Source organism: Syngnathus leptorhynchus, chromosome 17 (assembly GCF_054491065.1).
Source record: "Syngnathus leptorhynchus isolate UIUO chromosome 17, UIUO_Slep, whole genome shotgun sequence".
NCBI classification, from domain to species: domain Eukaryota; kingdom Metazoa; phylum Chordata; class Actinopteri; order Syngnathiformes; family Syngnathidae; genus Syngnathus; species Syngnathus leptorhynchus.
The window spans coordinates 8,587,118-8,601,334 of NC_141211.1; the positions used below are offsets into that span (position 1 = coordinate 8,587,118).

The window sequence follows — 14,217 nt, forward strand, 5'->3', positions numbered from 1 at the left end:
GCCTCATCCTTCTTGCGGAGTTAATAACATTCACAGCTTCCCTTTGCGGTTTGTGTTCTCCATGTTGGAAACACTAATAGCTTTTTGTCGGTGCATCGTGAAGGCTCTGAATTTTGTTTGCCGCCACAGGTCGAGCTCCTGAATTTCTACAAATAGTAATATTATAGCGTGTTGCAATATCAGCTGCGGGCTTATCTTTTTCATCTTCCTCAGCACCCAGAGTAGTTCTACTACCCCGCTGTTATTAAACACAGTCAAAGCGGCAGCACAATATTCTAAGGATGTAAAATGCTGTGCATTATTTACACTCCCTATAAATGGCACAAAATGCAACATGGAGCAGTTTCCATTTCTTCCAGTTTTCATTTACAACCATCAGAGGGCAATTACGTGCATGTTCTTGCTTTCAGATGGCGGTTCACAGTTTTGACGAAGCCGTACTTTTACAATAGCAGTTTAGTTCATCACAGCTCGGTTAGGATCGCTTCAACCTGATTAGGGGGGGGGAAAAAGTCTTCACGTCTTCACATCACTTTGAGCGTGTACAAACCTTTCAAAGGCTATTCGCTCATTTGTAATAGTGAAAAGAGGCTGCAGCTTGTCATGTCTGATGAATCTCGCAGAGGGATTCTTTTCAGTCTTATGGCCTTTTGCGGTTTCCACCTGTCTGACTAGTCATGACTCGTCCGTATTTCCAATTATAAGATCAAATGTACACTGTTGCTCGACAATATATTATTAATGTTGGCACGGTGGACAAATTTTGAATTTTTGGGCATTTTGCATTTGAACATTGTATGCCAATTTGAGTTTGATGGGTTCTTTCTTAGATATAACATTTTACAGAGAGCCCCACAGCGGCAGGAGGGTATCGCAGCTGTCCCCAGGAGAAGCATAGACGGCCACAACACTCTGGCGCCCCTCGTCCTCATGCACTCATCCACATGAATCAGATTATAAATCAAATGATGTATTTGCATCAAAGCTCCAAAACAATTAGAAGGACTTGAGTTTGTAACAAATGTGATGTCTTAACAAAAAGTAACCTCCCAATTGAGTTTGATAGTATTATAGAACCATGAGCCATAATGTCTTCAGTCACCATGGGAACTAAAAAACAGGACAAGTAATTGTGTTATACCGGGCGGGAGACAGCAATGCCATCAGCTTCTCAGGAGAGAGACAAGGCTGAAAACTTGACAGGCTGGAACGGGTTTGATGGAACAAGATGGAAAGATGACCAGGGGATGGGCGGCCCGGAAAGGCAAATGGGACAAAAAGCTGATGTGGCGAGGCAAGGCAACATGAGCATTGGCTTGTTTATTATCTATTTCTTTATTTTACCTTGATTTGCAAAGATAAAAGTGAGTGATGATGATAAATCCTCAGTGCACAGTGGGCTTATCAGTAGCTGTCTGGCCCGGCCAGGGTTGCCGGCGGTAGCATCCAAGGCTGATAACCCCCAAGGTCTGAGGGATGATGTTGGCAAGGGGGAGGGGAGAGGCGGATGATGCAGCTGCCACCACTGACCACTTCCTCGTTTGGCATGTTGATGTATTACAAAGGGGGGGCAAAAGACAGAATAGTGATTAGCTTCGCCTCCTTCCCAAAGTTGAGTGACACCAAACTTTATACTGACGAATGTAGTGACGAGCAGGCACTGAGCAATTAATATTGTCACCCTGTTGTCAACGTGATCTGTATTGCTATTGGCTTCAGTTTACAATCCAAGTATGCAAAATGAGATAACCAAGACGTCCAATAGGAATATGGATTTTTTTTTGTGTGTGTGTGTGGGGGGGGGGGGGGGTGATTTTTTTTGTTCTCCACATGACCTTGGCACCTTCACTTTGTTTCACTTGATAATATTAAATGTGTAAAAAAAAAAAATAGATGTAGTAGCCTGCTGGACCTTTTCTCCACCTCCAATTTTTTTTTTTTTTTCAGGCAATGTTGATGATGTGGGTAATAATCCTTCATATTGTCACTGTTTGGAATTAAATGAGTCTTTAATGCACCCTGATTCCATCAGCACTCATTAATTTGTTTTGTTGCTCCTAAATGAAGGCTGAAGTTGTTGGACAAAACTTTTTTGAGGATGAGATGTGGATGTTGTCTGGCAGAATCACAGAACTGTGTTTATTCCCTGCCCCCATCCCTTGTCAAAGCGTTCTGCCTTGTGACCTTGCTTGCTACGAATCCAGAATTTCAAATGGTGGTTTTATTGTGTGCATGTATTCAACAATGCCTGTGTCCTTTTTATTAGACGTGGTGGCCATTAAAGATGTTGTGCAATGCATTCAAAGTTTTATCTTACTAATCACGTCTCTGTTTTTCTCACAGATGGTCACAAGAACGAAGAAAATATTCGTGGGTGGCCTTTCAGCCAATACAGTAGTGGAAGATGTGAAGCAGTATTTTGAACAGTTTGGGAAGGTAAGGCTTTTCATCAATATTTACATATGGCAAAATCATATTTGAGTGGAATCTTCAAAGTTGATCTGTTGGCTCTGGTCAACCAAGATAGTTCAATTTGCAATATTGTTTTTGTTTTGTTTCCTAGAGGTCATTTCATTTACAATATTTTTTTCCCTAGAGTCCAAACCGTCACCTTAACCCTAACAAAAAATTAACTCGACAGCCCGGTTATGTTATTAACAGATGTTTATCAGCCTGAATAATAGCATCGGTTCGATACTAGCTCGGCCCGAGAGTGCATTGAAACAGCGCAACACTGGACACTAACGGAAACGTTTTTTTTCACTAAAGATATACTTAAAGGTATTAGCCTTCTTGCGTTATCTTCTTTTTTCTTACTTTTATCCTTTCAGGAAAATATGTCGCAAGAAGACACCTAATTCCAAAGTGAAAGGCAGAGCACAAATGCAGAGTTAATCCTTTGAAACTGGCTGAAATGAGGTCTTTTAAGTTCCACCTGATATGCTGACTAATGCATTACGACAGCCCCAAATTGTGCAATATTCATTTGAAGTCAAATTTTGACAAGCTTTTTGGAGGTTCCACGTCTAAGTTCCAACGGCAACGGAATGGCGGGCTAGTATTGTTGCTGCGCGCTCTTTGTTAGCGCCGTGTTTGTTGTCTGGTGCAGTACACTGTTGTGAGACCGGTAACCCCCCCCCCCCCCCCCCCAGCTGAGTGAGGCATATTTTCATGCCCTTTAATACAAGGACACCAACATGGCTCACACCCACACACGTGCACACAAACAGGCTTTGATACAGTGGCAGCATTTCACAGATAATTTCCTCACATTGAGTGGAGATCCATTTCCCTCATGTCATATTCCACATCAGTCAAGGTCACCTTCAGCTGATAGAGTCTCTGTAACATCAGCACTTGACCTTGAGTTTAAACAGTTTCCGTGAGGATGGATTTTTCATGGGCATATAATGCGCCGTGTCCTCAAGGAGACAAAAGAGCTGTTATGAAATAATGGAAACAGTTATTTTTGGTTCAGACCCAGTATGCAAGCATCTCACCCCTCCTCTAAAGGCGAGCTCATTGTTTTCCTGGCTGGAAGCGAGCAAGGTGAATGAATGACTTTGTTTGGCTCCTCTTCTCTTGAGGAGGCTTGGAAGGCCCTCGCGTGGCTTGGGATGGTTTATTTCTACAATAGAACCCGGCGAGCAAAAATGCAGCACGGCTTTGCAATCAATGGATCCAAAAAAGGGCTCAAAATGATTTTTGACTTGATTGAATGACATCATTGACTTGATTATACAAAGTCCCCCCCCCCCCCCTCCTCCTCCTTGAGTAATCCTCCAATACTTAGGAGGAAACAAACATATCAGACTGATTGAGTAAGCTCTTGTACATGTTTTCTTGGATAGCCTCCTTGTGAATGCCTCCATGTGTCCTGCAGTACTGCTCTCGCTTTGCGGGAGTGTTCCAGCGATTAAACATATTTATACAGCTGCGTGATTCGGTGTGCCTCTGTGGAAAATTAAGAATCTCAGGAGGTATTGGGGACAGTACCTGTAGAGCAAATATAAAGCAACGTTCTGCTTTTTTTTTCTTTCTTTGTTCCAATATTTCGACTTAATTAACTTATATTTATGCTATTTTTGAAAAATACAATGTATGTCGTGGCGATTAATTCACAGTCCCAAAATTATTCATACTAAGATTGTATTTTGAGGTTTTTAATAATTTTGTATTTATTGAATGGCTACCTTATGGCTGGTAATAAGACAGAAGAGTGGCAGGAGACTGAATTAATTCATGAAAAATATAAATCAACTGAAATAATGTCAAACATTGGTAAAATGGTACCTTCACTTCCGCTGTTGGTCGACTTAGATGAAAAACAAAGGAGTGCTGAAATTGCCATAGACACAAATTCCAAATGAGAAAAGTCTTAAGGATCATGGGGCAGTGAACAAATCATTTAGCAATGAAATGTATTGTAAAATTACAACTTCCCAGTCATTGTAAATCAAGAGCCAAACTATGTTGTCATAGTAAAGGCAACTTGAATTTGTCTCATTATATTGTGCAATTGTCACTCACAGATGCATATGAGAATGAGAGCCTCTACACTGAGGGCACAGTGAGTCCTTTTGCTGTGACGTAGCAAGATGCGTGTGTGCGCGTGTGTGTGTGTGTGTGTGTGTGTGTGTGTGTGTGTGGGTGTGTGTGTGTGTGTGTGTGTGTGTGTGTGTGTGTGTGTGTGTGTGTGTGTGTGTGTGTGTGTGTGTGTGTGTGTGTGCGTGTGTGTGCGTGCGTGCGCGTGTGTTCGCGCGTGCATGTGGCACCATAAGCCAATTATCAGGATGCGGTCTGTAGCGGTGTCGGGGGGGTTGGAAAGCAGTGGAGAGCAAACAGCTTGTGTGGCCACAACTGGGTCATAGGTTCTGTGGGTAACCTCCGCATCTCACCTCATCTGACCTCCCGTCTCTGCCACCTTCGTCCCTCTCTACTCTGTCCAGGGATGGGGTGGGGGCGAGGGGCAGACGAGGGGGGGTTCAGTTGCCATTACTCCGCCACATCAGTCTCAGAGTATTAGTCTCCCCTCAGCTGGCACAATTTCTTTGCCGCCTTCATTAGACGCTGCAAACGTAGATTGGAAATGATTACATTGCATTTAAGTGGAAGTGTGCTTGTGTTTGACTGATTATAATACTCAGATGGATCTTATTACCTGGCTAATAGTTAGCACATCCTGCCACCTATTTTGTTTCTCAGGGCTGCGCATTAGCCATGCCAGCCAGTTGAGGAAATCTTATGGTTTCCCTGTAATCAAGTACTCTTAGCCAGCAGCCAAATTATTCATCACCTTGGTTGAGCTGTTATTTGCTTTGGTCCAAGCTTATGCCACAGAATGCTACCGTCTAAAGATCGTTTTTGTTTTTAAACTAGATTATTTACTTCTCAAATCACTTCAAATTACTTCTCAAACGCGACCTGTGATTGAAGAGCTTGCAGTTGGATTCACCCAATGTCCATATTGTGCGCTGCTTATGTGCCTATTTGGGGGTCACAGCAGTTGCTGGCACCTATTCGAGCTGACTTGAGGCGAAAAGCAGATGACACTCTGGAATGGTTGCCTGGCCATCAGAGAGCGATTTTGAAGAGCACATTGAGTGAGAATTAATCCCATGTCAACTGCACAAAATTGCAATTTATTTCTTAAATGAGTAAAGCCCGTTTGTGCATCCATGCATGGATTTTTATTGTTGAAATGTAGGCGAAATGCTGCACGTCATTCCGTGCCCCTTTTTTTTTTTTTCATAAATTGATTTTTTTTAAACAATGGAAGTCAATTGACACCCAGTTCATATTATAACATGCAGCTCCATAAAATCAACTAACAACTTCAACCGTGTGATCTAGCTGCATTTCTTTCCCTAAATAATGACATAATGGTGGTGCTGCAACACCTTTCGACATCCCCATTCCCACCCACTCTCCCGTCGCAAAAAGGTTCCACTGAGGCAAGCACTTGATTAAAGTTGGAATTTGGTGTGAAGACACCTTGTCAATTTGAATGCGGCGTACCAGCTGAGCTCTGACCTTGCCCTGGCAACGAGAGAGCTCGCCACAGTGCAAAAGGCATAATGAGATTGGGTGACTAACGCTTTGGTCTTCATTGGCTTATTTCGATCAGCTTTGAGTGCATCCCACACTGGTCTGGTTTAGCCCGACAGAAACGAGTCCCGTTCTCCGAATCGGTCCGCCTCCACTTCGGTGACTTGGCCGGGCTTTGCAGCGTAGCCCTCGAGCAGACTTTGATTTCCATCAGCGCTACTTGCTTCCATGTCACTCGGCTCCCACAATGGTTTCTTAATGTCGAGGCCATCCTGGTTCTCATGCTCCACTGGTCTAGAGCCAGCTCCTGGAGGTGTAGCTAAATGGGTGGGGCTTATCCAGTTCACTGCCACTGGGCTTATGAGGGATAAAGGTAGATACAAAGGTCACCACTGAGTCAGACAAGCACAGCAGTGCGTCCAGTCCGATAGGAGGATTGAAGTTAAATAGATGTCAATTCGCCAACCTGAGTGTAAGATGGAAAACACAGTAAATACACAACAATATATTTCTAGAGTCATGACGACAAATGATCATAGACAGTGCACATATTTTTCTCTCGTACACAAAATAAAGCGATTGGGAGAATGAATTAGAACCATCAGAAACAAATTCATTGGTTAGTGTGTGACATTTGTTCTGGGGGCTTTGCTACTTTAATACCACAGCGGACATTTTGCATGGTCTTAGAGTTTGTAAATGGCACCAAAATAACTCTGCGAGACCATCTGTGAAAGCTTTATGAATTCACTCTGCATCCCTGCCAAGCGTGCTAACTTGCATTTAAGGATATTTGTGGTTTTCAAATGTATGTCAAGTAAGAACTGGCTGGACTATATTATTGTGTCGTCTGTCATGTATACCTTGATCGTAATGTTATATGTTCAGTTTGTCTCAAAATTGTGCCTTTGTGGTGTTAGTTTGTTGGAAAATTGCACTTGTCCGTCAGAAATTTGACTACGAAATAATGTGATGGCAGGCAGTATAGTAGTTAGGCTTTAAGTTCCATATCCCAATTATTGAGAAGAACATTTGAGCCTTAATAGCATAATGAATGTAAATGTTACCGCATTTTATCAGTAAATCATAAATGACATCCGAGTGAATGCAACCGTATGGCTGAGTTGCCACTAATACTCTGTTTGCGACTGTAATCATCAGTTTTGGTCTGTCCGTCTGACGGACAACAAACTAGTCAGTGAATGTGGACTTTTCTGGACTCGAGTGACGGGTGCTTTGATGAGCAGAGCCTCTGACATGTTCACGCGCTGAGGCGGAAAAACACAGATGATTAATGCAGAAAAAGATGCACTTTAAAAGAGGGAAAGGAAGCTAATCAAAAGGCCACAGTCCTTCATCCCACTTCCTTGGCTGGTGCAGGTGCACATTTGCATGCCATTTCCATGGTAGCTCACAGTGACCACTAGCACTCCACCGTTTGGGTGTCCATCATCGGCCGACCTCCTGTGATTGTTTTTCCTCGCCGTCGCAACTGACCTAATCAGTTTGGGGATATTGTCTGGTTCCAGTGATTATAAGGAGTGATCAGAGCAGCCGTGATGGCGCTTGTGCCTCTCTGTCCCGATTTCGCCAGAGGCTTCAATCTCATTGCAGTCACTTGTAGTTAGTGACTGAGACTTGCAGAGAGAAGGGCAGAGCAATATAAATGAATTGCCTATGAATGTGGCGATGCTAGTGCTGTGCGGCTATGGGGAGACATGAGGGAAAAGGAAGGGCCAGTTAGACAAACCATTTTATACCCTCCTTGACCTTTATTTGCCCATTGGCCCAGCAACGTTTCCAACAGCTTTTTAAATGGCTGCTGAAGAATTGAGCCTCTGTCGCTGTCTCTTACGATGGGCGGCTGGCTCCTGTATTTTGACCAGGAGGGCCGGAATTTTTAATTCAAGATCGACTTTTGACAATCACTATGAAATGCCTGTTGTGCCTTCTGTTAGTCGACGCCACAGATCAGAGATGATTGACACCTTTCTGTAGGTCTCTGGTCTCATCTCTCAGCTGTCTTTCCTGAAATGGCTCCCTTCGGATAAGCCCGGATTGGCTTGATTGTGTTATCGGTGATTGAACGACGAAATTTTGAGCCTGCTGCTTAAAGAATGAAATGTTTAAAGAAGATTGGATAAGATTGGGCACCGGCTCAAAGGGGTCAATCAGGTGACGGCAGGAGGCTGAGGCGCCATTGTGACTAGAAACAGGGGTGTTAATACACGGATTGGGGTTCATCATTGGGGCGGTAGATGGATGCTTACAAGGCGCCGCCGAGACCATTCAACAGGGGAGTGGTTGACAAATGTCATCAGGTAAAGTGTCATGAGTCATTTGCAGCAGTCTTAACATCAGATTATTGCAGAGGCGTCCATATCTGCACCTCCGCCTCTGCCATGACAACACGTATTGGGATTGGAAAAAAAGGCTTATTTTGCAGATGGCTGCGAGACATTCATCGATGTACGTACGTATGCTGCACGTGTGATCTCGAGGTTGGCATGGAATGCAAAATTTGAAGGTTGAGAGCTTGGCAGAATATGAATTGGAGAGCCAAGAGAATACTGAGCTAAAGACACTTGGGGGACTTCATTGCGGTATCTCCGATTGATAATTACATTCTTTATCTTGTTATTTTCCCATCTTCATTTTCACAAGTCTCAGGACTCACTGGGCTCACCTACAACATCGACTATCATATTTGGTGGCATATTGTGCAAATTTGTGTGAGTCCAAATTTAACATGTGCGTCATTTCACAAACGTCCGGAAATTCCAAATGCACCATGCCATTCGAGAGGGATCATACAAATATTTTTTTTTGCAACACATCTTATCTTTCCTTTTGGCCCGTGACTCAGCAGCACCTAGAGGAAAGGACTTTTATTTTTCCTCATTGAAACCGCAGTGCTGTAGTCACATACACCTGCACTGGGATATTTGCTGTAATATTTGTTTTGTTCTTGTGGATAGATTTATCCCAGAGTGACCACAAATAATAGCTGCAGCTCTCTCTCTGCAGCTGTGTTAGAGATACACAGAAAGCACAAAGCGTAATTTGCCCAAACGGAACTTTTTGCTAACAGCAAAAGAATTTGCAAGATCTGGCACCAGCACTTAATGGGTCTTGCAAAAAGTAGTCATCTATGGAAAGCCAGTGTGAAAAGATTTTTTTTTGTGTATGGCTTTATGGAAATGCTCACCAATCAGCAGCAATCATGTTTGCGGTTAGTGATGAAGTATTTGGGTGCTGAACAGTCTCTTTAGCCACCCTACAGCTGTGTGAGCAGATCCATAGGCGGCTACAGCTCATGCTCTGACTTGGAGTGCCTCCTACGCATGCCGTGGCTCTACTGAAATCACTGCTTAAATGCTCTGGCATGAAAATATGCACCATGTGCTTGAGTCTGATGTGAAGGGCTAATGATGTCTCCAAAGTTTCACTTATCTGAGTCACTGCACAGCTCACAGTTATGTGCATGAGTCCATGTCTACATGGCCACAGGACTGGCAAAAGCATTAAGGTCTTAAAGAAAGCCATACTAATAAATCCAGTTGTTAGTAACTGCTTGTTAGGTTTTATTTGCTGTAACAGCGGAGACTAACATTGGTAGTGACGGGCTCATTGCATCCAGACATATTTAGTTGGAAGAGAGTGAGAGAGAAGGTAGGTCAAACAAAACACAGTAACCACGAGATGATGATGATATTGCTGGGCCTCGAGAGTTTTCCTGTCTCTTCACAACTTTGTGCTGTAGTTTGCCCTTTGATTTTTAATTAGAACACAATTTATTGGATGTTTACATCCTCCTATTGCCGTGCCTTGAAGATTTAGTGTGAGCGCTAAAGAACACCAGGGTTGTGTTCAAGTCTGGGGCCGATCAATAATGTGCCAGTGCAACTACTAGATTGTGAGACCTCAACAAACTAGTGGAATAGTACAGTCAAGTGTCTTGTTATGATACCTTTGCACTTTCCACACTAATTCAGATGAAATGATCATTTCTATTATAAAGATTCAGCCTTGGTGGCAACGTGTCCTCTAAGCTGTTTTGCCCCCCCCCCCCCCCCCTCCCCCTTCACACACACAGATTTGAATAATGCATCAACTGATATGGCTGCCAGCATGCGACAGCCTGACAAGTAATCTATCCAGAAACCTTTTCTCACGGCTTCACTTGAATCATCTAAAATCTAAATAAGTCAGTTTGATTGAAACACTGGCACCGAGCCAAGATGTGGCATCAAGTCTGGCAGTCTAATCTTTTGGTCACGGACACATTGACCCGACACGTACACACACATACAGTCACTTCCTGATCGAGAAGCTTTGAACCCAACATGTGGCCCATAAGTCCTATCCACAGGTAATTAGGTTTGATGGTTAGTTGAGCAGAAGCATGGATGTTATCCTTTTTTCCAGACTTGCCACCTGGAGGCTTTGCTCAAGTTGTTTTTTGAGCCCCACTGCCAGCCCAGCATCCTCTCTTCCAGCTCAGCACACATTGTAAAAGCCACCAAGGAGCACTTAATTCCCTTTGAAGATGAATTATCCACTAAAGTAACATGATGCAAATGGAATAAGAATTTTAATTCTCATTTAACAAACACCCTCTTGCATCTATCCAGCATACCCCTGCCCAAAACAACTGGTGTAACGCTAGCTAGCTTGTCGGGGGAAAATGACCACCGCTTGCATTTTAAACGGCTTCACATATAATTGAATTCGAGTGTCATTTGTATGTGATGCACTCACATGGACAGGCGGGAGGTATCATGCTCGGGTGACAGGTTCATTGCGTTTAATCGTCTGCCAGCTGCCAAAACACTGCCTTCAATGACATGATATCAAGTTTGCATTTGTGAGGAAAAAAAAATAAAAAATCAGGGCGAAAGTGGAACCTGTGAAGTTAAGCGCAATTATATGGCTATAAAATGTGGTGTGTGTATATTTCTGTGCCAAAAGGGGAATATCACGATACATTTCCTAATGTTTGTCGCATACACTAACACCCAAATCACTCGAAACTTCACTCTGTGCTTGCTGCGCTGTACCGAACGAACGTTCTGTGGTGACGTAAAGCACAATAGCCCCTTTTTAAATATATATATATATATATATATGGTATGTTGCTCACAGTGAATACACCATTTTGTGTCCAATATAAATCAGCCACTAACTGTTTGGACGCTTGAATTGAGTTATGCTGAGGTTTATACAGGCCAGAAAGGATTAGTTCCACGTACAAGGGAGCGTTATGAGACCCATATTGACAAATGAAGAAATAAAGAATCCGAAAGATTTGCGTCAATTTTATAAGTGGCACATTGCTTTTGATGATGTTTCCTCCAAACAGCCAATAAGGCACCCGCTGTAGCTCGAAAGAATGTAGACCGCAAACCATTCGATGCAAATTACAAAGCAATGAAATTCAACATCAAAATGTGAAATTGCCGATGTTTTTATCCACTCTTTTTATCGGCTTAGTTGATCATTTCGAGCGTTAAGGTGGGCTTTGAAGTCAGCTATCCAATTAGAAAGCCTGATGTGGATATGACACACAGCCTCTTCATTCCGGGCCGAGGTGGATCGTTTTATGATGTTTAGCACTACATTCAAGCTATATTGCCTTAAACGACACATTGTGAATCATTTGCAGCTTTCTAAAAGCAAAATGAAATGAGCGAAATGGCTTTTGCTCTATTGCTTATGTTCAACCAGTGGCGTTCCTCTTAATTAGGAATAATTGAACTCAATTGCCCCATTACCATCTGGTTTGCACGTAAACCGCATGCAACTGAGACACAATCTCCCATGTAGAAAAGAGGCAAATTAGTCAATTTTCTGGAGTTTATCAAAGTGTATGATAACACACAGATGGATACAAAGTCCTATTTACTTTCAAGCAAACAGTTTTTCAGTAAGGCGGTATGATGGAATTTTGTGAAGATAGTAATCACGATTGTCAAAGCTACATAACATTTCAAATACTGAAATAAATCAAGTGGTGGTTGTTGTTGTTGTTGTTTTGTTGCTCATTCATTCCATAGCCTTGTGAACAGACGTAAGGCTCTCGTCCCTCCCTCGCTTTTTGCCCGGCTGGCCTGGTGCCCATCCATTGGCAGCATGCACATGTGGCCCAGCTCTAAATCAGATTCAGACTTTCCATTGAAGTGTCTGACTCAGAGGACTGCCCCCAACTGGCCTGGCTTTTAGGCTGTCCTTGTGCAACTTTTTTTTTACGAGCGTAGGAAAGCGCAACACGGAGTAGATGAAGCTGTGCCAAATTGAACGCCGGCTTACAGTGGATTGAATCAGACTTCATGGCATTTGAGATCATTTCTATGGCAGCACATACTGGAGTTTGAGGTTACATTTTAGCCTGCATAGTAATTCATGCGCGGTGTCCTCCAGCGGGCTGCACACTTGCGCTGTTGTCTCGTGCCGAGGCGGCGCCTGTGTTTTGGTCTTTGTGCTCCACACAGTGGAAGAGTTTGGCACGCTTTGAGTGCCTTCACCACCCCCACCCTGTTCCTCATCCCATCACACTCAATTGCATTTGACAAATGCCCCAATTGGCTCCATATCATCAGGTGCAATGGAGGCAGCCTACGACTATATCACTCTGGCCATAGACGGCGCGGCGCGGCGCGGCGCGGCGCGGCGCGTCTCTATTTTGCATGGGTGGCACACCTGCTTCCTTCTGTGAGGTTTAAATAGGGACAGGACTCCCTGTCAGTGAATCAGCTCCAAGTTTCACTGCCTCTGTTGGCAAAACAGTGGTGGTTTCTGGTATGGCTTTCCATTTTGTTTCTGGGTTTTATAGGTGTCATGACATTCATTATCCTCTGGCTCAATGACTCAAATGGCATTTTGAAACCAAAACTAAAAAAAACAAATAAAAAGATGCGTGTAAAAATGTATCTTCTATTTGTTCAGAGTTATAGAGAATAGAGTGTGAACAGCCCCTGCCCGTAATTTTTTTCTCAAATTTAATTCCAATGGCATATTACTGACTTTAAACGATTACTGTGGCTTCCTCAAATTGTGTTGCCATATTTTGGACTGGCTAATGACGCATTCATTTTGTTTTCAACAATAGCTGAAGGTATTACTGGTAGTTTGAAGGTGAAGACACTTTTGGGGAGGATTCAAATGGGGAAATGAAAAGAACCCCGGTGGGCCACCTACCAGCCAGAAACCGATTGACTGTCATAGCCGGCCGGCACCTCATCAGCATGAATGCAAGGACGGTTGGCGCAGCCGTGGCTGTGTGGAGGCAAGGTTAGGTCACATCATCTACCTCTCATCCTCATAGGGGAAAAAAAAATGCCAAATGCAGTCATTTGATCTTGTCAAATTAGAAGAATACAATCTCGCTGGGTAAAAGCTGGCCAAAACATGTCAACAATATACAATCGAGACAACAACTGAGAAATGGCTCGAGGCCTGGTATGTGCAAGGTTTTTCATGTGAGGGGAGAGGAAACTTGTACTGCTAGGTGATAATTGACGGGCTTCTTGGGAGAGGTGTCCATAGCTCTACTTTGTCTTTGGGTCGCCCTCACCAGCCTTCGCTTGTTCTAATTGGCACAGCACATTGCTTTCGCGCATAGTGTATTCTTTCTTGGACCGCTGGCATATTATCAATGGATTTGTCTTGAAGCCCACTTTAGACATCAAATTCTTCAGAAAAAATAGGTTTTTTTTTTTTCTTGTTTCAAATCATGAATTTTATTGAAACTGGGCACAGCTTTACCAACATGTACGATCTTACATTTTCTTATGTGAAAATATGATGAGTAATGCTGTCCATTCATTTTGAATGTACCTTTTGAAACTATACTTTGTATTGTATTCTCCAATTTCAAAATGGAGAAGTCACTGATTTTTAAATTACACCCCAGTAAAACACATATTTTCAAGACAAGTGGTCTAACTAACCATTGTGTGATCAAATAATGAAAAAAAAAAAAAAACAGCTTACCTCTGCATATTGCGATAATATAGCACGGTTATAGTGTCTGTAGCGTGGCTATTCCTCCCAACCCACACAAATCGTCCAAATGGAAGTGGGGGGTGCACTGGCGCCATATGGTAGGTCTTCGACTGTGACAGACTGACACATTAGTCATTGATGGCTCTCAGCCTCCGAAATGAAAGC

At 43.1% G+C, this 14,217-nt stretch overlaps 1 protein-coding gene across 16 annotated transcripts in view; it reads left to right on the forward strand.

The window, feature by feature from the left end:
- LOC147043623 (RNA-binding protein Musashi homolog 2) overlaps window positions 1-14,217 on the forward strand; it is a 160,488-nt gene that overhangs the window by 46,624 nt on the left and 99,647 nt on the right. For all 16 annotated transcript variants that reach the window (XR_015068620.1, XM_085935481.1, XM_085935484.1 and 13 more), the window contains one exon: window positions 2,344-2,436. Coding sequence is in view for 15 of the 16 variants with exons in the window: in XM_085935481.1 (XP_085791607.1) it covers window positions 2,344-2,436 (93 nt within the window). In the remaining variant the exon portion in view is untranslated. The remainder of the gene's footprint in view (window positions 1-2,343; window positions 2,437-14,217) is intronic.